This window comes from Frieseomelitta varia, unplaced genomic scaffold (genome assembly GCF_011392965.1).
Source record: "Frieseomelitta varia isolate USP_RPSP 00005682 unplaced genomic scaffold, Fvar_1.2 scaffold_203, whole genome shotgun sequence".
NCBI classification, from domain to species: Eukaryota; Metazoa; Arthropoda; class Insecta; order Hymenoptera; family Apidae; genus Frieseomelitta; species Frieseomelitta varia.
The window spans coordinates 637,953-662,815 of NW_025109784.1; the positions used below are offsets into that span (position 1 = coordinate 637,953).

Sequence of the window (24,863 nt, forward strand, 5' to 3'; positions counted from 1 at the left end):
AATTCTCGTGTCGTACCAGCTCGAGTTTAAAGTTGCGATATATGTACAATCATTCCTTCCTCGCGAGTTCATTCATCTTCCGTGCGAACATAATCCCTCACGAACAACCGGCAACGAGATCGCACAACGAGAAGAAAACAGTCGAGTGAAGATAACGCGAAATAGAACTAACAATAATCATATTAGAGACACACCGAGGGAAGCCATTGTGTATCGAAGCGATCGATTTCTTTCATAATCGATATGTCTCGCGGTTGACGGTTGTGCGGCTTCTTCCCGTGATCCCCTGTAGACGCGTTCGAGCGGTGGCCAGCGGTGAGACGCGAATTTGAACGGCAACATCCCTTGGATAGTGATCGAGCTCGAGTATCGACTCGCCGCGAGTATTTATCGTTTGGAGTGAACGACGAATTCGAACACTGGGTTACGCGTGTTACGACGCGTGCAGTTCCTTCGGGAAAGCTTGGCGATGATCTATTTTGGTTGAAAGGCGCGCGGGAACGCGTTCGGCTGCGGGTTTCTCGAACCGCGGTGCTTTAGTACGGCCAGTCTCTCCGCTTCGCGCAGAACTTCGTCGATCCCGGAATAGTTTCGTCGTAGTTGCTCGTCGAAGTTTTTCGCGCGGCCCCGTTGCACGAGCCGATTCTCACACGGAGCGTGTTCGTGCCGCGAGTTCCGCCATTATTCTTGCAATTCCACCTGTCACGTGACCTCGGTTTCGACTTTTGCTTGTGTCTCGAGCGAGAGCAAGGGAGCGAGAGAGAAAGAGAAATAAGACAAAACAGGAAGCATCGATAACAATACGTATCGAGTTACTCTCGAGTCTCTTCGATTCGTTCGTTGACACGATCGTTCAACCTGGAAGCTGATACGGAGAACACGGGGATGGATGCGACGGACGTCCTCGATCCCGACACCCCGTCAGCTAACGGTGAGGATGTTTCAAACGCCGGTAACAATAATGGCAACAACAACGAGGACGACGAGGCGCCCACCGTCGAGGAGACTTACGAGGTTACCACCACCAAACGCAAAACCATCCGGACCAGCTACAAGATCCAAGAAGTAAGTGACGACACGTATAAATGACACGTGCGATTACGGTATCTTACGGCCCGTTGCTGACGCCCCTAAACGTGGGCGTTTCTTTGAAACGCGCTGCAACGTGCCTCAAATCTCGAATTCTGTCTATTCTATCTAGCGAGAGAAGCGGTGTCAAATTGTCAGTTGTTTTGTCAAAAGTATCCCCCAAACATCAGGAACGATTCGTACATTTAAACGCAAATTTTGACGACATTTGGAACTTTAGAGTTTATTGTTCTGATAGAGACTACGTAATAATGATAAACAACTCTGTTTAGTAATTTTTCATTGTCATTATTTTGCGATGCTCGGAATTGACAGTCGGTTCTGTATAGGCACTAAATGAGTTATACATCCGATCGATTCACAAATTTTGCATCAGTTTTGAAGATAAGTAAAGTAAAGAATCACGATTGTAATTCGTTTCACTAGCTTCTACAACGCTGATGTAACATAAATGGATGTCAGTGTGTCGATAATCGAACAATCGACTCTATTGTCGCGGCAAACCGAAATAAATACACGAAGATTTAAGGCGGGGGGTTTTTTCTTTTTTTTTTTTTTTTTGAGAGTACGATTCGTGCAAGCCAAAAATAAACGGAGAAACTTCTGTTCGACGAAACGTCTGCTCGAGAACCTCGGTTCATTCTGATATTCGTCAAGGATAAACGGGCTTATTTCGATCCGCAGATTTTTGTGGGATTTATCAACATTATTTGACGCGTAGCTTTATTCGGCCTCGTCGAGGATCGGGTATGACACCCGTGGTTCATTAACAATGAATAGATCGTACGCAGGGCAGAATACTAATTTCATTGGTACCTTGCATTCTCTCTAATCTCATTTTCTAAATTTCTCGAAAATTTCACATGATTTTTACATTGCAATTAGACTGCGAATTTTTATGCATCTGAGAATATAAAAATACTCTTTAATCCAAGACTCATTAACTTGGGCAATTAAATCTAATATCTTTGAAGTATTATCAAGCTCTCCTTGTCTCTCATCTTTTAAATTTTGGTTCCCTTTCCAATTTCTAAATTGAACCAGTATATACTTATATAGTATAGTATAGATCCTATTTTTTAAATCAATGAAAACATAAATTTGCCTATCTACCTATGATTTTAAATTTTTGAAGTTTCGCTTGACAATTTTATTTGTTGTAAAATTTATGGTACGTGATGATTTCTATTTGAGAACTGGGATTGGTCGAGTCGTGCGCAATTAACAATTTGTACTATTCACGGATTAGTTACTGTCGAACGTGGGCGGATCAAAGATGCCATAAATTGTGCAGTTATGAAATGCATAGGTCAAATTGTACTAAGTCTAACGGTTTTCTAATTTCGGTAGGTAACCGTCGAATTTATCTTCTGCAAGTCTATCTCCAATATTTCATAAAAATAAATGAGAACGATGGTTCATTTTGTTTAATACTTGTATATAAAACAAACTAAAAAATATTTCAATATCGCATAAATTTTTTTAAAAGATTTTAGTTCTGAAAATGTTTGAAATTCTGTTTCACCTATTTGATCCTGGCAAATATTTTGAAGCATCGAAGTATTGGAATTTCTTTGCGATGTTCGATACGATAACGCATAATTTTTGAATGTTATATTAAATATTTAAAATACACAGGCTTTGAATTGTTTTATAATTGAAAGCGAAATTATTGTTGAAATTATTCTGAATAGTTCCATTCTATTGTTTTTATTCATGTGTTAACGCTGTCAGTTAAAGAATTTCGATATCGGTGAATTTAACGCCACAATTAGGCTGTTGGGAATTCTATAAATTTCGATCGTCAATCAATAATATTCGAAACGATTTGTGATTTCATTGCACGTGATGGTACGATTCAAACTGAACTCAGTTTATTCGAGGCTAACACATAAAATCAACGAGTCTGTGGAAATATAAACTTAGATTCTAAATCAATCGTAAGCTGGATCCGCAATCTATTTGTAATCCCTGATTGAAATCACACCCGTATTTGGGCAGGAATGATTTAAATTTGAATGAATTAGTCGTAGTTAGTACAAATTGATCGAACGTCAGAATTATTAGTAAGAATCAAAAATTTTAGTTTGAAAACTTCTTTGAAAACATTCATTTTTTTTATTTTATATGCAATTTCTATCATCTTTCCAATATATTCTCAGATTTTACAAAATTTCAAAAAATTTCGTTTCTTCAAAATGTTCTTTCTCTCAAAATTCACAACAGTTTGTTATTATGTGTGCCCGTAGATATTCAAATCGTAGTTAATTACAACGCACAATCGTAAACCTACATTTCACACGACCTCGTATTCTAAACTCTAAACAGCCCGCAGAACACTAACGATAGAGCAAGAAACCTTCACGAAACCTTTACAGCCGACATTTACAGCGGTGATCTCTGACAAAAGATCCCTTTCTCCCAACAACAAACATTCTCCAAGAGAGAAAAAAAAAAAAAAGAAAAAGAAAAAAATCCGAGTAAAAACTTTCAGAAATAGAAACGAGTAGTCCAACATCCGCGCGGATGAAGCGCAAGTCTTGGTCGATTCATCAAAGTTGCTGGATTCCTATTTTTTTCTTTTTTTTTTTTTTTCCTCAACGAGGGAAGAAAAAGGGAACAGCAGCGCGCCGGTTTCCGCGAAGTTGCCACCCGATCCGATCGAGGCTGTCGAGGCTCGTCAGAGACAAAAGGGTAGTTCGAGCACGAAATTAAATCGACGCGACGAAGCGACAGGCCGCGACGCCGGAATAAGAAAGATTAGTCGGGCGGCGTTTAATGCAAAATGAACGGACAACGGGCACGATTTACTCAGATTCTACGTCATTGTCGGTACGACGGTTTTAGATCTGGCAACCGACTCGCTTCGAACTGCTGGGAACGAATGGCGGAGAGGGCGCGACGTAAATCCGGCCGATGAATGCCTTGGCGAACGTTTCTCGCGATTGGGACTTCCGATTAACGATAATCGTCTTCTGTTTCGCGCTCGATTCTCTCAGTCGTTGCCCGCATTTCCCGGCGAATTTGTTACAGCGAGATCGATTGCCTGTCGATGCGTTTTCTACGTATACATGTGTATTTGCTACTTTCCTTTTTCGTTTTTTTCTTTTTTTTTTTTTTGTATTTTTTTTTGTCAGTGAATTTCGTAGAGTTGAAATTTGGTCGATGGTTGTAAATGAATGGAAAAGAAATTTATTCAAAAAGGGTGCAGGCTCTAGACTAAAGATTTGTAGACTAAATAGTGTACATAACTCATAATACACAACGATAATATTGACATTTCTCACAAGGTTAAGATGGAAACAATAGAGAAAGTAATATAATTTCGGACTGTGTAAATGTCTGAAGTACCCGTCAATTTCGTATCCAAAAGATGAACAGATTCTTTCGTTTTAATCATAAATACAACTTAAATGGCAACAATTTAAAAATAAATAAATATCAATGTCAAAAATTGTTAGGTCCTTACTTTTTGACGTTTTGAATTTGGATTAACAAGTATATACACTTTAACATACACTTTGCAGTAAAATATCGAGATGGATTTATTTTATTAAACTCTTCAATAATATTTAAAATAACGTGAAGGATTGAGTAATTTTTGAAATATTTTATTTTATTAAGGTGTAGTGCACAAAACTTTTCAATTTCTTATACTTCCACCTTCTAAAGGAAGGAATACAAAAATTTTACTCTGCATCTTCCCACGCTTTCAATTTATATTGCACGAAGAATCGAGTGCGCACGGCCAAGAAGAAAGTATTCATCGCGAAAACAACGAGGGAGATAAACGATAATAGGATAACAATTTCGACATATTCGACAATAGACGAACATTGTATCTGCTGCTGGAATCGTTGCTTTTTCAAAGACGTTCGAAACGTTTGGTTCTCGATTGGTTGACGTTCGTTTTCGCGGGTCTTTGCGCGTGTGGATAAATGTTTATTTAATTAAAGTTGGTCGTCACGGGCACGAAAGCGAAATCGCTCGGAAGATTTCAATAATAACTCGCGTCGGCATCGGTCGCGCTTGGCAAGAGGATGATTTCAGCCAGCTGTCTCTCTCTCTTTCTCTTTCTCTCTTTCTCTCTCTGCCGGACGTTCCATATAGACGTGTCGAAGATAGACATAGTTTTTGGCCGTCTTGAAGCATTAATTCCTGAAACGCACGTGCGCCGATGTGTGCGCCGCCTTCGGAGCCGCGGATAATCCAAGCTAAATCATTCTCATCGTTATTACTGTTGTCGTGTCTGCGAGGGCAAACGTTGAATTATCGGCGTAAATTCCGTCGTTACGCGAAACGGTAGTGAAGGGGAGGGGGGACGAAGCTTTCTATAAACGCTGAAATCGGAGAACGAACGAAACAGAACGCTGAAATTGGAGAACGAATTAATGTCAACCGTTGTTCCAAATGCCGATCACAACCGGGAGGGGTAACGTGCTTCCCGGCTTCCACATCGTGTTCTGGCTTTGTTTTCATATGATAGCGTTGTTTTTGAAAAATTTCAGCGTGACTCGTATCCTAAATTTGAACTAGACAGATATTCGGAGGTGTCTGCGTTATGGTGAATGGATGCGTGGAGCTCATGAAATTTGGAAATTTAACGGCGAACGGGGAAAGTTGTTTAAGAAAAAAAAAAAAAAAAAACAATGGTGAAATCTGTCTAAAATTGTAGATGGTATTTTACAAGTTGTAATTTTAAAATAGACAGTGCCTTTTTGTTATTTCTTTGAAAGAAGGATACATCGAGTTTTAGAATATTTTGTTTGAAACGTGATACGATACAGATTTTGAGTTATATCCTCTTCGAATGATCGAAAATTGTAATTTAATCTAAGCGCAAATGCATTCTACCGTCTTCAAAATGAATGCCATTTTCTGGATGGCGTTAAATTGCGTGCGTAAATGCATTTTGACATAAATGAAACGGATCGTTAAAGAACTCTAAAATTTATTTCACGAATTAAACCTTTAAAAGGATTCAAATTTTGAAATATAGCAAATTATAACATACGGCGTTCGAAAATTCTCTTCATAATTTCACGTAATCTCAGATCTTTCAATAATTCAAGTAGTGTACGACGATCGGAAACTACGTTTGTACGCATACCTCGTGCCATACTCGAAACCAAATTTATCTGTCTCGAGCGTCGAATCATTAATTCCTACAATCGAATGATTCAAGAATGATTGAAAGCGCGGAGACAATTACAAAGAACAAACGTGAGACGTTATAGCCAGAGGGATGTTGCAATTTGCGACCTGAATCGTCGTCTGAGAGTAAATGAGGACAGATAATCGTCCTTTTGTCGCGCAGATGAAACTGCTCAAGTTGAATAAACAGGAGGAGCATCGTCTAAATCGGCAATCGCTCTCTCGCGGAAGAGCAACCTCGAGCAACCAAAGGAAAATTGTTTTCTTTCCTCGTTCTCGTATTGGTATCGATAATCGACTTAAAAGTGGCAAGTAGACTCGCCCAGGAGGGGTGGATGAGACGATAAATCGTTCTTCGCTTCTTCGGTTCTTGCGACCAGGGAACGGATTCGAGAGATCGAACACTCGTACCCGGCGTGCTTTTAAAATAGAACCAAGGTCTGGGCGAGGCTTCGATCAGCTTTCGTTTCGTGGATCCTCAACATCCGTTAAAAAAATATATTCCATCCGGTACGATTGCTCTCTAGGTCCCTAGGTTTTCTTTTTTCATTCGAATGATACGCTGTTTCGCGGCTGAGCGGGAAGATTTGGGATCTTTGAAAACTTTTGAAAGTCTGATGCTGCAGATTTTTTCATATTCAGCAGGGTAGCTTTCGTCGAAGCTTTGGAGATTATTCATAATTTCACGAATTCGTGAATTATTTCTCGTTTGTAGGTATAACATGCACTTGAAAATTGCATATTGAAAGTGGATATTATTTGTAAATATTTGAAGATTCGATTGATTGTAGTTTTCGATAGAATTTTAGTTCACGTTTTTATAAAAATAAACAATCCTTTTTAGTGGATTTGTGTATGTTTGATAATTTCACAATAAAGGCTCCGCAGTTAGGTTTAATAATTAACTAAGTAGTTCGAAAGTTCTCAAATAAGTTGATAAATTCTATCGTTATTGATTTATCAGTAAAAAATTAATTTATAACTCATCGATCAGAATTTACACGATATATAGATTTGTAAGAAACCAAATAGTTGTCAAAATTATTGTACCATCAGAATAAATCTGGAAATTGATTTCCTTGAATGCGGCAAAGGAATCGGCGAGGAGCAAATTGAGTGAAAAAAGAAAAACGAACTATGCTACTCAGATCAAAATTGCAAATTTGATTAAATGCAAAACTGACGTCAGGTTAGTTATTAATGCGTCGCGAGCAGAATCATATCACTGTCCTCGCTCCTCTGTCATTCTTCTCATCCGTCTTCCGAGTCAACAGTTCGCGAGTTTCACGTACGACGCCGCGTATTTACGATATATACTCGTCCGAAATTTTCGCGAATTTTCACGGCAGGAAACGAGACGAGCGCGCAAACGAGAACACGGAAATTTAGATTACTGGCAGCGCTGGCGCTCTCGTCGAAGTGTAATCATGCGAAACTGCGCTGCACATCCGCTGCCGTGCTTGCTTTACAATGCGCAAATCTCTGGATATTGTAGCTGGGAATCGTGGAATGAGAAATCCGTTGCGAGGCTAGACTTCTTTCGTTCACTCTATCGCGAGTGAAATTGAAGAGAAATAATTTCGAGAATTATCTAGCTGGAACTGTAACTGTAGTTTAGATCGATTGGTTGTACAGATTTTTAGGAAGAGGAGGAACGTTTAAGAAATATTTGAAAATGTTCTCAAAGTTTCTTTTCACAAAGTAGCAGTAGTAAATATATTTTCCTACCGAAATTTAAAAAAGAAATTTGGAGTCACTACAACATGGAGAATTTCTGTAAATACTTTGATAGAATGGCGTTGAACCACAGTGCTATCGCTTTAAAATACAAGCTAAACATGTTTGAAAGATCACGGTGGAAATGTTGAAGTCCAGGCAAAGATTTTGCAACGTGCCTGTGTTTTGATATCCCAGATTCACTTTAAAATAGAATGTCTGTATGAAACAAAAATTATTTCCAAATTCAGTGTTTGAACGTTTACATTTTGGACAAATGCTATTGAATTTGAAAGTGTATTAAAATCCTCTTAATATCATAATTACCACTTACAAACTAAATTCTATATTATATTACAACTCCTGATTAGTACCTTACATTTATTATTTGACAGCCTAATGCGATAAAACAATGTTACGATAATTATTTCGTCTGAAGAGTAGTTGGAAAAGTATGAGAAAAACAAATTCGCTTCTAACCGTTCGAAATATCGATCAGCTCAACCAATTTCATTTTCGCCTTTCAACAACAGCAAGTTTTGACGAGGCGATACGCGCAAAGTGGCGTGAACGAAAGCGCGCGAAATAGAATTCTGGAATTGAATTGAAGCCTCGGCGAGGAAAAATTCTGTAGAATCGTGTAATCCCGAGTGTAAACGCGGGGGTAGAGAAATCGGCGCTCGGTCTGGCAGCAGAGAATAATTCAACGGTTGCCAGACGGACAAGTAACTGAAAATTACGATGATTAATTGGACGTCAGAAGCACGGCGAGTAATTTGCACGCTGAATTTCGCAAACTACGAAAGAGCCATCCAGTTTACGCGTGGACGTTCTCCCGTCCTGTTTCTTACCGTTTGCCTCTCGTTCTTCGCTTAATCTCATCGAAACTCTTCGCCGCGTGTCTCTTTATTCGTTTAACGCGAGTTCGAACTTTTCGTTCGAATTTTTTCTTTTTCTTTTTTTTTTCCTTTTCTTCCTTTTTCGATTTTTCTGCTCGCCGCTCGTCGAGGTGAATAAAATCCAGCGAGGTGAATAAAAATTAATACGAAGGTGCGCGTGACGAAAGAATGGCAAAATTTAAAGAAGAGAAAAGAAAAGGAATAATGCCGAAAGAGGGAAGTTTGTCTGGGTGAGAACGTCGTTGGAGAATTTGCAGTCGGTTTGGCTGGCTATAGGATTTATGGAAATGAATCCAATCTTCGCGTGACTAATTATTCCACGGTCTTAATTTGTGGCTTGGGTGACAGTGAGATGCGAGATTTATGGTGGTAGGCAGTTACTCTGAAACGTTTAGTAGGTTGTCATAACGATGTAACTTTAGAGTGATTCGATAATGCTAACGACAAGACGCGTTTCTGGCTTGGTGAACGCAGCCAACGTTTAACTTGAAAGTGAATCTTTTTGATAGATCCTTCTTTTTCTTTTGTAAATAAATTGATACTCCGTGCCAAAATTAATTGATTAATTTGACGAATTAATTAGCAAGATGATTTCATTGAGGAGAGCATAAACGTGCATTAAAGTAAATTAATGATGAGTTAAACAATATAGTTTACTGTAGATCAAGTAGCAAAGGTAAATTGAGATTAAAGAAGATTAAAGATAAATTGATTAAATTGCAGGACGTATGTTCCTGCATATATTTACTAAAATTATCTTTGCAATTGCGGGAACATTAAAATTATATTTCCTCATTTTATGAAAATTATCATAAATGGTGTATTATAATAATAAGCAACATATTTTGGATATTTTATATGTTATATTTATTTCACAAGGAAAGGTGAGGATATAAGAATAATTATTTAATTGAAATAAAAATTGAATAACTAATAGTTGTAATTGCGAGATGAAGAAAAACTGAGTTAAATAAATCGCAAACAGAAAGTTCTTGCAAACTGTATTTGTACGTACGTTTTCAAGCTGCTGACGGTGTTAGTGTAAGTAGGATGTCGGAAACCTCTTAAAAAACGAGGCTTACACCCGGAAGCCGTAAAGAGTCTTAACTGCAAGAACCTGAAAGCCTTGAAGGTTCAAGTTACAGATGGTCAGATGTGATTTCTTCTTATACCAGTTGAAAAAGGAAGTTTCAAAGTACTCTGAAGAAAAAAAAACGATTTATTTTCCACTTTACATCAATAAGAATGAAATAACAAATAAATGTCTGAAATTAAAAAGATAAACATTCTTAAGGTTCAAGTTACAGATGGTCAGATGTGATTTCTTCTTATACCAGTTGAAAAAGGAAGTTTCAAAGTACTCTGAAGAAAACAAACGATTTATTTTCCACTTTACATCAATAAGAATGAAATAACAGATATATGTCTGAAATTAAAAAGATAAACATTCTTAAAAAAGATAAAAGGAAGAATAGAATAAATATTATTTAAACGTAAATAAATATCTAAGCTTGATTGATTTATAATTAATGACTGATCATCGACAATGATAAACAATTGAGAAAATTTGTAAAATTAAGCGTTGACAAGTTGCGCAAATAGTTTGCAAATGAATGGAGAATAAGCATAACGAGAAAGGGAAATCGAGTTTCAACGTGTCCGACTATAGACGAACCACATCTACTTACACGCGCTGTTCCCCTGTATTTTAATTCCATGGTTTGTCTCTTCCAGTTTTTTTTTTTTTTTTTTCTTTCTCGAGCACCCTGTGCATTATATTACACGTTATCCTGTACCAACTTAATATCATTACGATGGTAAATGAGATTTTACGGAGAAGAAGGAACAAGAGTATTAATTAATTCACAGAGGAGTTATTTCACGAAATTTCATCGTGGGAAGATGCATACTGAAGTGTCATGCAACCTATTAAACGTTGTCTTATCACACATTATAATATTGAGGCAAATTTACAATGAAATAGGTGCAATCATTGTTAATTAAGTTCGAATCGAAGTTTACATTCCTTTATAATGGAGCCATAATTTTTTACAAGTTCTAAGCACGCAGAAAAATTTCCTCGCATTATTTCTCTAAAGACGAAGCTCACTGCGATTCAATAAATTTCAACTTAAAGGCGATGAAACGATAACCGTTTCTTCCTGACAGAGGGTAAGAGTCTAAATTGTTATACAAGAAGAGGGGTCTCGTAACAAATTTCTATTTCTAAAAGTACAACAATCCAACTTGACGCAGAATGTTCTGTTTAATCGATAGGGTTTAGATTGACATAATTTTTAAAAATATTCCGACACTGACAAATCAGTACGTGTATTTTTCTCGTGTGCATACGTAAAATTGCGGTGACACGTAGAAAGAACGACGCATGCATCGTGAGATTCTTGGCACGAGCGTGGAGTCTTGACAAAAATCTCGTCTCGCGTTTAGGTCGATCGACCTTGAGCCTCGAGCAACGTAAGGTGACGACGTCGCGACCTCTGCAATTCACACCTTCGATAAAATTCTAAACATTCGCGATGCGTTTTGGCAACGAGCGACAAGAGCGCTGCTATCTCGAACTTGTTGCGTGTTGAGTGTGTGTCGACGATACGTATATACATAAAAAAAAGTGCAAGGATAATTGATAATTCGCAGTTTACATTATTTTTACAATCTACGTCAGCGACAGGCTGCGTATAAACAAGGAAAATTCTTGTAGCAAATTCAGTCGATAATTTTTGCTAAGAATAAAAGTTCGAAGTATCTTTGAATCCTACATTATGGAAAAGAAAAGACGGAACCAAGGTTTCCGTAATAGAAGATATTGATCCTGATAGAATTATTAATTTTAAAATACACGTGTTCCTTTTTTTTTTTTTATTAAAATTTAATGACAATCGCAATATTTTTATCGAAGTTCAATATTAATCGTGATGTTCTTTATTTAAATCTAACATAAAATTTATTGTTGTTATTACTATTAATTCTTAAAGAAGAGATATCGACACAATATGTTGCATGCGTCGAGGTAGATGAGAAAAAGGCAAAGAGAAAAAAGAAAACTCAAACGCATCGTAATTCATTGTTGAATGAATGTCGGCAACGATCGTTCGAGTTCTCAGTTTGTAATTCACGGTGGCGGTGGCTGAGAAAGCTCAGTGTAAATCGCGGCAATTACGAGATCGATGGCCGCTCGCGAGGCCGATGAAGTCTGGGTCGACGATTTCGGCGGAAACATTAATCGCGCACGATGACATCATCGTAGATAGAGGCTACACAAGGTCGTGACAACGTTGGTAATGCTGTCACGAGTAATTTCAGAATCTTCGCTCCGCGTTTAGTCAGTTATATGCTTTTAGCTATGACTTCCCATACTGTCTCATAATTTTTGTTTGCTTCCTCGCTTGAAACGTCAGCGAGGACGTCAGCGGAATTGAAAGTGAATTTTTAATGCTTGCAAACACGCTTTTCATTCAATTACATGTTACAAAAGGGAATTTATACACAAACGTAGAAATATCTGATACGAAAATTACGTAGAAAAAGGAGAGTCTGAAATTTTTATGTGTCACTTATTTAATTTCAATTAATAAAATCTCCCCAACGTTCTGAATCTCTTGTTTCTCTACAATCCACGATATACCGAACAAACTATAATTATAATTTATCACTGAGATCGAAATCTGAAATTGTCCATTACTTATTCTGTACGTCGTTCATTTAATTCCAATTAATTCTGTAATAATTTTCAAAACGCCAAGAATTCTGAATTCTAATTCCAACGAAAAGTCCTTCTAACATTCTAAATTTTCACGAGACGCAACAATCGAAGTTTGCCGAAGTGGCCAGGGCGCGGCGTGGACTCGCCGAGTACGTACGCGTCGGATATTTCGAGTGGTGGTTTACAGAGTTTGTCGATGGGCACGATCATTTGTGACGTCGGTAGCTGCGTCTGTTTTAACAGCCATTCCACGTCATTGCTTGCGGGCTGACTTATTTATATTCACGATAGAGCACGGTGTTGGCTCCCGCCACTATTTAGACCTGTTGCAGTCGGAATTGGAATTTCTCGTGGCTGATGCTAGCGCATTGTGCCTCCACCCTTGGCAACGTCGTTCTTAACGTGAATTACAACGTGGCGTGGATAGGATCGTCAATTCGAAACGTCAGTCCTCTCTCTCTCTCTCTCTCTCTCTCTCACTTTGATTGTCAATATACGAGGAAATATTTCCCCTCGATCCTTTTAACCACGTGCAAAGGAAAAGTTTAGGAAATAAACGTTTGAACATACGGAACTATATTTGACGAGAGCAACAGAGCAAATACGAAATATGCTACTTCAGGATACAGATCGGTGTCTCTGTTGTAAATCTTCTTTACAAACTACATTTCGAGAATCCATACGCTAATATATCTCCGCGTACTAATGTTTGCGCGAACATGGAATAAGATATCTCTACCTGAACGTCGTTTTTGCTTGATTTGTTGGAGGGACGCTGGTAAGTCGCGTTATTGATTGTAGCGATGAAAGTGCTAGGTCAGTTTCGCGTGAGAGCGAGAGCAAGAGCAAGGACTGCTTTTAGCGTTCATGCACGGTTCGTGATGAAATAAGGGAGGTTCTGACGGCTGGAAAGATTTTCAAATGCTTTCAAGAACGTGCTCGACAGATTAGACGATTGCATTTTCACGTTGGTTAATTATATCAGATTGATTAGTTTTAAGCGTTGGGAATGGATCGTAGATGTTTGAGACAGAGATTTGGAAATTGTTTGTTTGGAGTTGTTGATCGTTAAGGAAAAATAATAAGAATTAAATTCCGTCGAGTTTTCAATTGAATGTGCTTAAATATTGTAACTGGTGCTGGAGGGTTCTTTCTTCTTTCGTTAATTGCCAGGAGTATAAATACGGAGTTCGTTGAAAGTATTTATCGTTAATATTTCTTTTGAGCTTGAACCCACCTGCAACGTTAATTTACACTAGCGAGCTGCAGCGAATTCAAACATTTGACGTTGGCCGGCGTACCTGGAATTTTCTGGCCCCGTCCATATCCTTTCACTTGATCATCAATTAGACGGAAATACTCGACGCGTTTAAAACCTACCTCGATTGTTTAATGGAATGTTAACAACGTGATGAATTGTCGTTTAAATTAGAAAATGGTTAAGTACGCGTAATGAAAGTGTATTAGATAAAGCAACAATTTCTCACTTCAATCTCTCCATTGTATTTTCAAATAGGTCTCCGTTAATTGTCCTCCCTCGTGCAAATTTAAAACGGAGTCTTAAAATAAATTGCTAAAAATTTTAATATACTTAGTAACTTTCTAACATTGGCCACTATCTATATAGTAATCACAGATAAATTTATATGTATGTTAAAATAATTTTTCCTTTGCCATTTTACAACTCACGCTTATTTACTTACGTATGAAAATATTAGAAAATAAATTGCTAAAAATTTTAATATACTTAGTAACATTGGTCACCTTCTAACATTGGTTACTATCTATATAGTAATCACAGATGAATTAATATGTACGTTAAAATAATTTTTCCTTTGCTACTTTATAACTCATGCCTATTTACTTACTTATGAATATATTAGAATATATTAGAAAATTTTAATATACTTAGTGACCTTCTAACATTGATCACTACCTATATAGTAATCACAGATGAATTGATATGTACGTTAAAATAAATTTTTCTTTGCCACTTTACAACTCACGCTCATTTACTTACCTATAAAAATATTAGAAAAAGAAAATAAGCACAACGTGAGGAAAAATTTTAATCATTTACAAATCTATTAGAAACCAAGTTTTCTCAATATAGTGTTATATTTCATTTTAAAAGATGCTTTTGTTTTGAAGTTCGAGCGTAAGAAGCGACTCGAATCCTCGATACTTGCCGACCTCGCAGCAGTCGAGATACGCGATTATTCGGTCAAACTGCGGTGAATAATAGGTTGGAAATAGGGTCGAGCAAATGGGATGACCTTTACTCAGAAGACGGGCAATCTTGAATGAAATGTACCACTTGGCAAGCCGAGTAACGCCAGTATGTCATAAGATGTACCATGCATGTCTGAGGAAGAAGCTAGATCAAACGTGGAAACGCTACATTGTTACGCGGAACGGTTGTTCCACGGAGAAACTATAGAGTGGAAACGCGTCACTTCAGTCACGGTTCAGACTTCAGATCTGGTGGAACGAGAGGAAAAATAGAGTGAAATTTCTTCGTTCAAAGGGGGAAATTAGGCGATAAACCTAGACCCGAAACGCGTCAATTTCACCGACTGACTTTGAAATCCTACCTAAAGATCTGTCTTACAGATTTCAATTCTATGGGCAATTAAGAGTCGTAAACGAAACGTATCTCGTTTGCAGTTGAATCGAATGCAGACGGTTTCACGCGAGTTTACGGTTGCCGTCATTGGTTGAATGTTAAATAGAATAGGAAAAAAAAAGGAAACTCTATTTATACGGTGGTACTTTTAATGCGACTACTGTCGCGATTTATACGAGACGAGATGAGGTGCCTCTGCGACTCGCAATCAGTCAGACGCGACGATTTGCGACTAGAATATAATTGCTTGCGTAGGTACAGGTCTAGCTTTACTCTTCGAAAAGAGAAATGACTTGCTCGTGAAAAGTAATTTACTTGAAACATTCGAACATTCGATCATCTTTGATTGAGACAAATATTGGATTTTAGAGACAACACGTGTACGTTTCGATCGATTCCCTCGAAACAACGAAATCATTCTTGAATATTTATTGTATTGTGGTATTTAATTATCGTTACTTTGATCAATCGACAGAAAGTCAACCAGGAAGCGATCGGTTGGTCAGCCGTGAATTGGTCGGACGTGAATTCATTGGTGGAACGAGTTCGCCGAGCTCGTCGATCGAGCAAGCAAGCAAGATCGCGTGGAATCGTTGCGAGTCTAGGACCTAGGGGCAGTTTGCAGTCGATGTCGACAGGGAAGAAGGAGAGAAAGAGACAGAAAGAGAGAGAGAGAGAGAGTACACAGGTAGTGTGCGAGCTGGTGACCGGGGGTAGAGAGGCAACGCGGTTTCCGTTTTGGTTTCTGGTCGATGCCTCTGGCGTCTCAATTAGCGAACATTCTCTGTCTCGCGTCCCTTTCTCTCTTTCTCCACCCGGCGTGGTTGGATGCTCGGTCATGCTCGACGCACCGAGGCCGATCCGTGGCCGATTCTCGAAATAGATTCGCTTCGTTGTCCGTCCTCGCTGCCGCTTATCCTTTCCTCGATCCCGCCTTCCTTCGGCCCATGAATCCACCGAATACCAGTTGCCCCCGCGAATTGATCGCTCTCACGTTGCACGAGAGTTTTGTTTCGCCTAGCTTTCAACCGAAAATCGGTCGGCCACCGAGCGTGATCAAAATAAGAAGCGTCGTATGATTTTTGCGATTGCTAGCCGGCGAGTGATAGGATCATGGAAGCTTTGGCACTTTGGTGGTTACTTCGTTCGAAAGAGTGTTGTTGAATGGTTTTTTTTTTTTCAATTGTCGTTTCAAGAATCGAGAGATAGTTTTTCTTAGTTTCATACGATTGTAGAATCCACGTAGAATTGTAGAGAAAATAGCAATGAAAAGAATGGGCGAATCTTTGAAATACCCTAATCACAATTTGGATTGTTGGTGAAAGGAGAATTTTATGGTTAGTTCATAAACGTAGTTTATTTTAATGTTTCAATTTTTATTTTTTTAACTTCATGAAATGATAGAACTTACGTAAAAGAAGCAGTAACAAAAAAAGGTATCGAGCGAATTTTTGGAATTGAAGAAATGAATTTGACAATGCACCATGATTTAAAAGAAAAAAAAAAAAAAAAACAAGTGCACAATGATTTTTGAGAAATTGACAAATGAAATTATAATTGCAATTACATTTCTCTCAGAAATTTTGTATGATTTGTCTGAAAAATGTACGTATCCATGTTATCACGTTTATCAACGAACGAATTGAAGTAAAGGTTTATCACGAATAATTGGCTCTTTTGAAGTTCGACGACACAACGATAGTCGCAAGTTCGGCGAAAGTGCAAAAGTTTTCAGGAGTAGCGCGAGAATGTTAAGATCAAATTTAGGAGAGAATTTAGAGGATCGTGTGACTTGTTTCTCGAAATAAACAATGCATAATGAGCGAGAGTCGTCGGGGAAAGTTTGGAAAGGAGTCTAACGAGAGAATTTCAAAGAGAACGTGTTATCGAGACAATGAGATGCAGGGAAAATTTCATGGAAAAGCTACGGACAAAGAATTTACTTTGAAGAAATTTAATCGAAATTTAATCAAACGTGTTTTCAAGAATAATTTCGTGCACGTTCGAACTATTCTTTTGATTACGTTCGAATATTAACTTAATTAAAGCTCGTTATACTTGTGAAATTATTTACCTTCTTCGCTTCTGCAAACTTTTACGATGCATTATGGCGCATGCAATGTTGATTTAATTCTGGATCGATTTTGTTTTTGTAAATTAATAGCATTCGCGATTAAAAAAATTAGTTCTTTAAATTAGAACTTTGTTAACAGAAGACATTTTGAAAAGGTGAATGAAATTTCTATAGTTCTCTTTAATCAGAAAGTTTCAACAAGAAACGATCAGTTATTCTCTTCAAATTATTGTACAGTGAACTATATTACAAATCTACGATAGATTTTATTTTTATAATATAAGACTCTAGACGAAGAAAATTATAACGTGGAATTGCAATAATATAACAACGTAAAATTTTATTTCTATAGTATAGAATTCCAGAACATCTCAAATTAATACAGATTGAATTAATACAGATCTCAAATGTTTATTTCAAATAATAGGTGCGAACTAAATTGAATTTGGTTCTTTTTGGTCATTTACGTACTCATTACATGAGTTGTTACATACCAAACATGTATATTTTTTGACTTGAAAGGAGAGAAACTGCCGTTTCGAAAGCCACGATCAATTATCACTTGCTACGAAACTCACATTCTTTTTTTTTTTTTTTTGTTTCACTACCGCCATTCGGGCATCGTAAAAGCTAGTAAATTAATTTTCCGCTGGCTGGTTTTGGAATACTAATTCGGTTCACTCGCTTAACGTTGATTAATTTGTTCATTGTCTCCGACTAGATATTTTTAGAGCAAAACGAGAGGTGATCCATTCCGCGATTACACATATTGTTGCATGAGTTGTGTATTTATTTCGTGCTCCTCTCGCTTCTTGATGGATACAAATGCCACCATCTCGAAAAATATTATTCACGAGGGTCGTATTTTTGAAAGGTATTTATTGGATGGAAACTAATTCGAGAGCACGGCCGCTCGTTTACTGCCAGTTTCGCGGAACTATAGATTATACAACTCGGACGCTCAACGCTATTTGTTTCACTTGTAACTTTCTCACTGTCTCCTTCTCTCCTCTTTTCCCCCTCTTTCTCACACCTAATCTACCAACCCCGTCCAATTATCCGTTTCCTCGCGAATAATTCGATCACTCGCTAATTCAGAATACACTCGCCTCGCAATTTCAGTTTCAAGTGTCGGCGACGAAATAAACGATTAGAAGTTCCCAGGAGATTAGGAATAAAGTTGGTCAAGATGACTTCACGGCTGCCTAATTGGCAACAATTTTACTCAACGGATATTCACATTATCGCGAACGCGGGCTCACGGTAAAGGAAGATTGGTAGGTTTTGTCAAAAGTGTGGGAAACACGCTGTTTTATTCTCGGTCGGGTACGATCGAGTTCATTTCATCACTCGCGTTTAAAAATATGACTCTACTTTGTACACGTAGATTCGTTTATCTTACTTCTCGCCCGTTTCGTTTCCAAGACGTTCGATGAAATATTCCGCGGCTTTCGTAATTGCACCATGCTCCCTCGCTGTTGCGAAAGTCTCTGAAATATTTTCCAGTAGAATATTTCCTCTTCGTTGTTCGCAAACAAAGAAGGTTATTCATGTTGTTTGAGCAAGTATCAATACAAGAATTGGTATTGAATCTGAGCGTCATCTTGATTGCAAAATTAGGAGTTGTTCCCTTACGTTACACACAGAGTCATCGTTATTTCCGACCGAGTTCAATTACCAAGCGGAGAAATAGATTTCAAGGAGGCGAGTGCTCAGTACGTTGTTCACACGTTCGTTTTATTGGATCCGTCGATGAACGCGGTAAACTGATCGTGTACTCCTAAACTTAGATCGCAGCTTCCACGATACGTGCGTTCAAATCGGGACGGAAATACGATAGTAAGTGGTACCCAGCAATCCCCTGTACTCGTGACAGAAAATCCTTGGTCAATTTTAATGGGGTTCAGGCGCCAATATATCGTGTGACGAATCGTCGTCAGCTGGTCGTATCGGACCATTGCCATCATGCTCCGTCGTTATAAGTATCATTGTCCTCTGTTCCACTCTCGGATGGACGCGCAAGCCTTATTTCTGCGATGGCTAATTAAAGATCGATCGAGGCTTCCTTGCCTCGTACGAAGACGCGCCGGAATCTGAAATGTGAAAATGACTATTGTACCGTAACTAATTGTTGGAAATTATTTCAGCGCGTTTATTAATCTTAAGTTCGCAATTTAATATAACTGTTTGAATAATTTATGAAATTATTGATGTTTATTTTCTCAGAAACGAAAAATCTGCGACATGTGACGCGCTAAGTAGGGATAGATTGGTAAAGGAAAAAAGATTCTATTGGTTGTGGAGTCACAAAACGATTCGAACAATTGCACAAGTGACGATATTCTTATCGAACGTTTATTTGACGATTTCCAATTCGCGATATCGAGATCCGCCGTTTATTTTAATACGTTAACGAATATGTAATTCAATATTGCGTCGCTGTTGAGCCGATGAATAACTGCGCCGAAACTTCTCTGATAAATCGCATCGAAGATGAGAGGAAAAAAAAAAGGAAACGAGAGCAAAAAAAAAAAAAGGAATAAATTGGAAATGTAATATTTGCATTGGAAATTACAGGCAGTCCGTGATATGAAATATAAAAAAATTGCCAGGACTACATTTATAACGAACGAAACCATAAATTATTCACGTAGATGCGCAAATATGTTTCTCTCGGATACAAATGCAGTAGTTTCAGCGTGAAATAAAATTCAATTTATATTTCACGGATAAAAAAAAAAAAAAAAACAGACTGTGTGCCCCGGGAAGATACGCATTCGCTCATAAATATGCCGTTTAAAAATGATGGCGAGGACCAACCGATCTCAGTATCGTTGTTTCGAAGATCGCTTTCAACAGAAAATCTTGCATTGAGCGTGCAATTATATAGGGTTGGTCAAAATTCCCATTAAAGAAGTTTCTTCCCATCTATTTTTTTTTGTTTAATAAAACATCAACATATGAGAGAAAATTAATTTTATTAATTTTAAATTATAGTTCAAGTAAATTTAAGTTCCAACATGATTTTGTTCTTTTGTGTACTTTAATCTGTAAAAAAGGAAAGAAATTGAAAAAAATGTATAGTGATTAAAGTATATATTAAATATATATTAAAGTATATTAAAATTATAATTAAAGTATATTAATTTATATAGTGACTAAAAAAATATAGGAAGCGATTTTTGGCCACATAGAACATAGTAAATAATATTAGTAACATTAGTAATATTACAATTTACATTAGTAATATTACTAAACATAGTAAATTATTTACAGATTTAAGGACTCAATAGCCACTTTTTCTAGGCTTTCGTGTCAAGTTATTTCATATGTTACACGACTTTTCTCCACTATCAAATGTTAGTCTCAAATGTTGTTTTCATTGCCCCTTTCTCAAACAAAGAAGGTTTGTCTCCTTTGCTTAGGTGGTCAGCCGAGTCTGTTCGTGAAACGAGCGGGCGTGCTCAGTGAACACTTAGATCCCATGGACAAGATTTACGTCTCTCTTTGATGATTTTCTTACCCTTGTCCCGACGAGAACGTACCGCCGTTTGATTTACGCTCGCTGAATTTACGCGTGCGTTCGACCCTTTGCGAAGCAGCTAATGAGACTCGACAGTGCCAGTATTCGCCATTGTTTCGTGCCTAACTGGATTTCTCGTTGCCTTTCACGGACTTCAACTTCAATCTCTCAAGTGGAAAAAATCGATTCTAATCAGTCAGATTCTTTCTGCCATTTGAATGTACGGGGTAATAAGTGCAGTTTAATACGAATATTAAAATCGATGAAGCTGACGACGAGATCGAGAGACCAACGATGGAAAAAAAAATTGATTTTGTCACATGGAATGCGCAGATGTTTCGAACGATAATTTTGATCATTTCTAAAGTAGAGTGCTAGTAATTTCTAAAGCCAGTAACAAAAAGTTTTGACAGCGGTAAATGTGAACCGAAAGCTATGAAACAAACAAATTCTAACAAACACCAGTGAAACAGGAAACGACTGAATGAATATCTCTATGAATAGCTGTCCTCACGAACTGTCTGTATGTACTTGAAGATTGACGAAATGTTTAAAAATATGACGATGCACAATGTTTAATTTTAGGAGTATATTTAATCACGTCTCGAGAAGAAAATTGCACGTGCCGTAAACATGAGTGTCAGTGCTCCATAAGGTGGGTTCCCGCGGGCGTGCTGATACATGCGAAAAATAAAGATACCTTTCGCTTGAATGCCCGTATTTTTAATCAAAGGCGGCGCCGCGAGTCGAGTTGTTCGCTTTCCTCGATTCCATCGAAAGTGTTCTTGCAAAATAGCCTCGTGACAGAAATAACGCGTTCCCGATAAAAAGCTTGTTGTTGCGTTATGTAATGACGCGCACGTGTCTCAGCCGTCTAGGTCTTTTCTCATTGTATTATTCATTTACTCCTCCTTTCATGATCAAGCCTGTGTCGTGTACACAAATGTCGAAGCTTCCCTCTGATCTTTCGCGTTTTTTAAATCGAGTAATTTTCAATGTCACGTGGATGAAAGGCTTCGTTACGTTTATTTCTCAAAATGTGCACGAGTTTCATCTGAAAGTTTCTTTTTTTTTTTTTATTTCTTGATCTAAAGCTTGCGATGTGAACTTCTGTGTAATCAGCCGGACAGTTTCGATATTTCAGTCGTCGTGGAGACGATATGGAAGTCTTCGTTTCATTTACTTTTCGTAAATTGAAATTTTAAATGCTTTTCACGCTTTCATCTCGAATAATTTGTTTCTTTATAGATTACAAATTTTTGTATAAAAAAATCAACTGTGTCACGCTGTATGAATTCATTACATCATCAACTAGAACATTTTCATGCTCTGACGATGCCTCTCAGATTTTGTTTTTCGAAACTTTTAAATGAATCTGACGTTCAACAATCTTTGCCATTCGTTATATTCAAATTTTATCCTCTGATATTACAGTTATTTTATTTGTTTAACAAATTCTTGTTAACAAGTAGAATTAAATTTAAATCAAGTAGAAAATGAAGAGAGATCTGAATAAAATTATTATAACAAGTTGCAATTACTGAGTCTATCGATCAGAAACGTGAAGAATAATTTACAATCTTTCAAAAGTTTGATAATTTTTATAAATGATTATTATTCCATTTCTTGCAATATCGAACTCTTTGAAACATAATGACTCCTTCCCATGTATATTTTAATAAAAATTTGGGATCTGGATTGAAATCACAGATAGCAGATAATGTCTCTGCCTCGAAAAACTTATTTTTCCATTTTAATGTGAAGAAATTAAGGCTTAACAACATTGGCGTAAATTTTGGAACGAAGATTAGAAATACTCGAGACAGCTACGTGAATGGAAAGTTTCTTCGATTCATCATTGACTTGGCGAAGTTAGGGAGAGACCCGTGAAAGGTTTCATCGAATGCCTTCAATCTTTTTTCAATTGCCAAACTTGTTCAAATTATTAGTAATTCAATTTGATTATACCGTGTTTGATTGACTCGTCGATAATTTAAATGAATTTCGTTAAAAAGAAAGACAGTTTCACTGATGGTGGTATTTTATAAATTTATAATTTAATATTATAATGAGAATGAAATAACGTGTATTTCAGAAAGTAATGTTTATATTGTGCTGGAATACATTTCGCGGAATATCCGTATTTATGAATATTCATTCCTCCAAAGTAATTTGCATGCATTTGTAACAGTATATATTCAACTGGATCAATTCAATTTTCCCTTGTACTTCCCTTGGAAGAAACGATGGGGAATCTTATTCGATATCGAATAGTGATAAGCTTAGTCAATATTTGCAGGAGTACGCTCGAAACGAGTGAATTTTCTATTCCATTACTGCGGAGACAGGCGATGTTTCCTGTCGTATTTATCAAACAAAACCACGCACAGATAAAAATAACCTCGAGAGAATACGAATTGTAAAATACCTCTCAAATATTTAAATGTTAGAAAAATCGATTGTAACATAATAATTAAAACGAACGCAATAATGAGGATCTCTGTCGTACTATTTTTATATCGCTTCAATCATATTTATCTTAATTTCTGTTGTTTTTATATCATTTTAATACAATAAACGAAGATCTCTGTTGCATTATATTTTCATCTCGCTTTAATTATATCTGTCTTAATTGCTGTTGTCGTGCGCTGTAATTTTGCAATGAAACAAACGACCCGTAACTTTATTATTTAAAGAATTACTATTACTTCAAACACGACAATTCTAACTGAATGCAAGATAACCGGCCACGCAGATAACTGCTGCAGAATGACCGCTTTTGATACTCGGCCGGCTCGGATAAAATACGGGTATATAAGATCGGTTGCGGGCGCGAGGTACAGCAGAAACGTTTCAAACCAACAATTGTACAACCGAGAAGTTTCCACGGCCGTTTTGAACCGGAGAACCCGGAATAATCCGGAGAATGCGAAGCTAATTAGAGAGTGGAATTAATTACTCGCGGAATGGATGTCGACGAAACTGCAGCCGAGAACATGCATGTATTTTCTTTGTTTAACTAATTGCGGTTACGCGAGTCAACGACGATACTCGTTTGCTGAAATATTCACGATATATCCTTTCCGCGAGAGCTGAATGATTATTATCATCATTTTGGTTACCACCAGCTAGTGTGCCAGAGATTTCTTTAACGAAGTCCTGTATTATCACTGGTATCATCCTTTGATTACGTGTTCGTACGTTGAAGAATGTTCGTCCATGTGTCTCCTCTCGAACACGTTGGTAATTTTAATTCGTTTAAATAAATATCGTAGAAGATATAAGAGAACAAGAAAGAAGAAGAATTCGGTTCGTTGATACTAGATTTAACTGATTAACTAAATCAGAAGGATTGTGCTTCGTTATGATTTCATTGAGGTTTCAACTAAATCTAATCTACGTTAAAAATGTTTATTTAATTTCATATAGATCTGTTTCAATTCCAGTTAAAACAGTAACAGTGGGAATAGAAATAACAGTATAATGATAAAAACTCAAATATTGTATCCTCTAGTATAGCTAGCCACAAAATATAATATACTCTGTCGTTTAAAAGTCTCAGGGCAAGTACTATATTTATTTCAAACTTAAAAAGTATTTGCAGTTGTTATACCAACAGCTTTAATAAAATACACATTTAAAAATTTATTTTAAAATTTGAAATTTAAAAATTCCTTTCTTTCTAGATTTGCTATTTTAAATTAGAAAAAAGTACAAAAGAGTGAAAAGAGGAAGTAATGAAAGTTCTAATTTTTCTTCATTTGCAAGTGCAATATTAGAAAAAGTCACAATAGTTGTGGATCTTGATTTGAAAAGTCAAGTTTCAAAATTGAGTCTCTTTGTAGCCACGATGTAAGCTCGTCTCCATCTGGCGGCTTCATCGGAAAAGCTCTCGAACTTTCAAGTTCCCGCGAAAGCTTTCAACTGGTGTTGCCATCTGGACGAATCTCGGCGAACCGTTCTTATGTTTATAAATAATTCATTTTGCATTCTGTACCGGCTTCGAGCCTGAAAGAAAATTTCATCTCATGGAATTTGTTTCTCGTAGAATGTTTGATCTG

General features: G+C 37.2%; 1 protein-coding gene across 2 annotated transcripts in view; it reads left to right on the forward strand.

Moving 5' to 3' along the window:
• Positions 1 to 351: 351 nt before the first annotated feature.
• LOC122526901 (tropomodulin) overlaps positions 352 to 24,863 on the forward strand; it is a 79,601-nt gene continuing 55,089 nt past the window's right edge. Inside the window, exon 1 of one of the 2 annotated variants that reach the window (XM_043650546.1) lies at positions 352 to 1,065. In XM_043650546.1, the coding sequence (XP_043506481.1) occupies positions 886 to 1,065 (180 nt within the window). In that variant the 5' untranslated portion in view covers positions 352 to 885. The remainder of the gene's footprint in view (positions 1,066 to 24,863) is intronic. The other variant, XM_043650547.1, reaches the window with a different exon arrangement.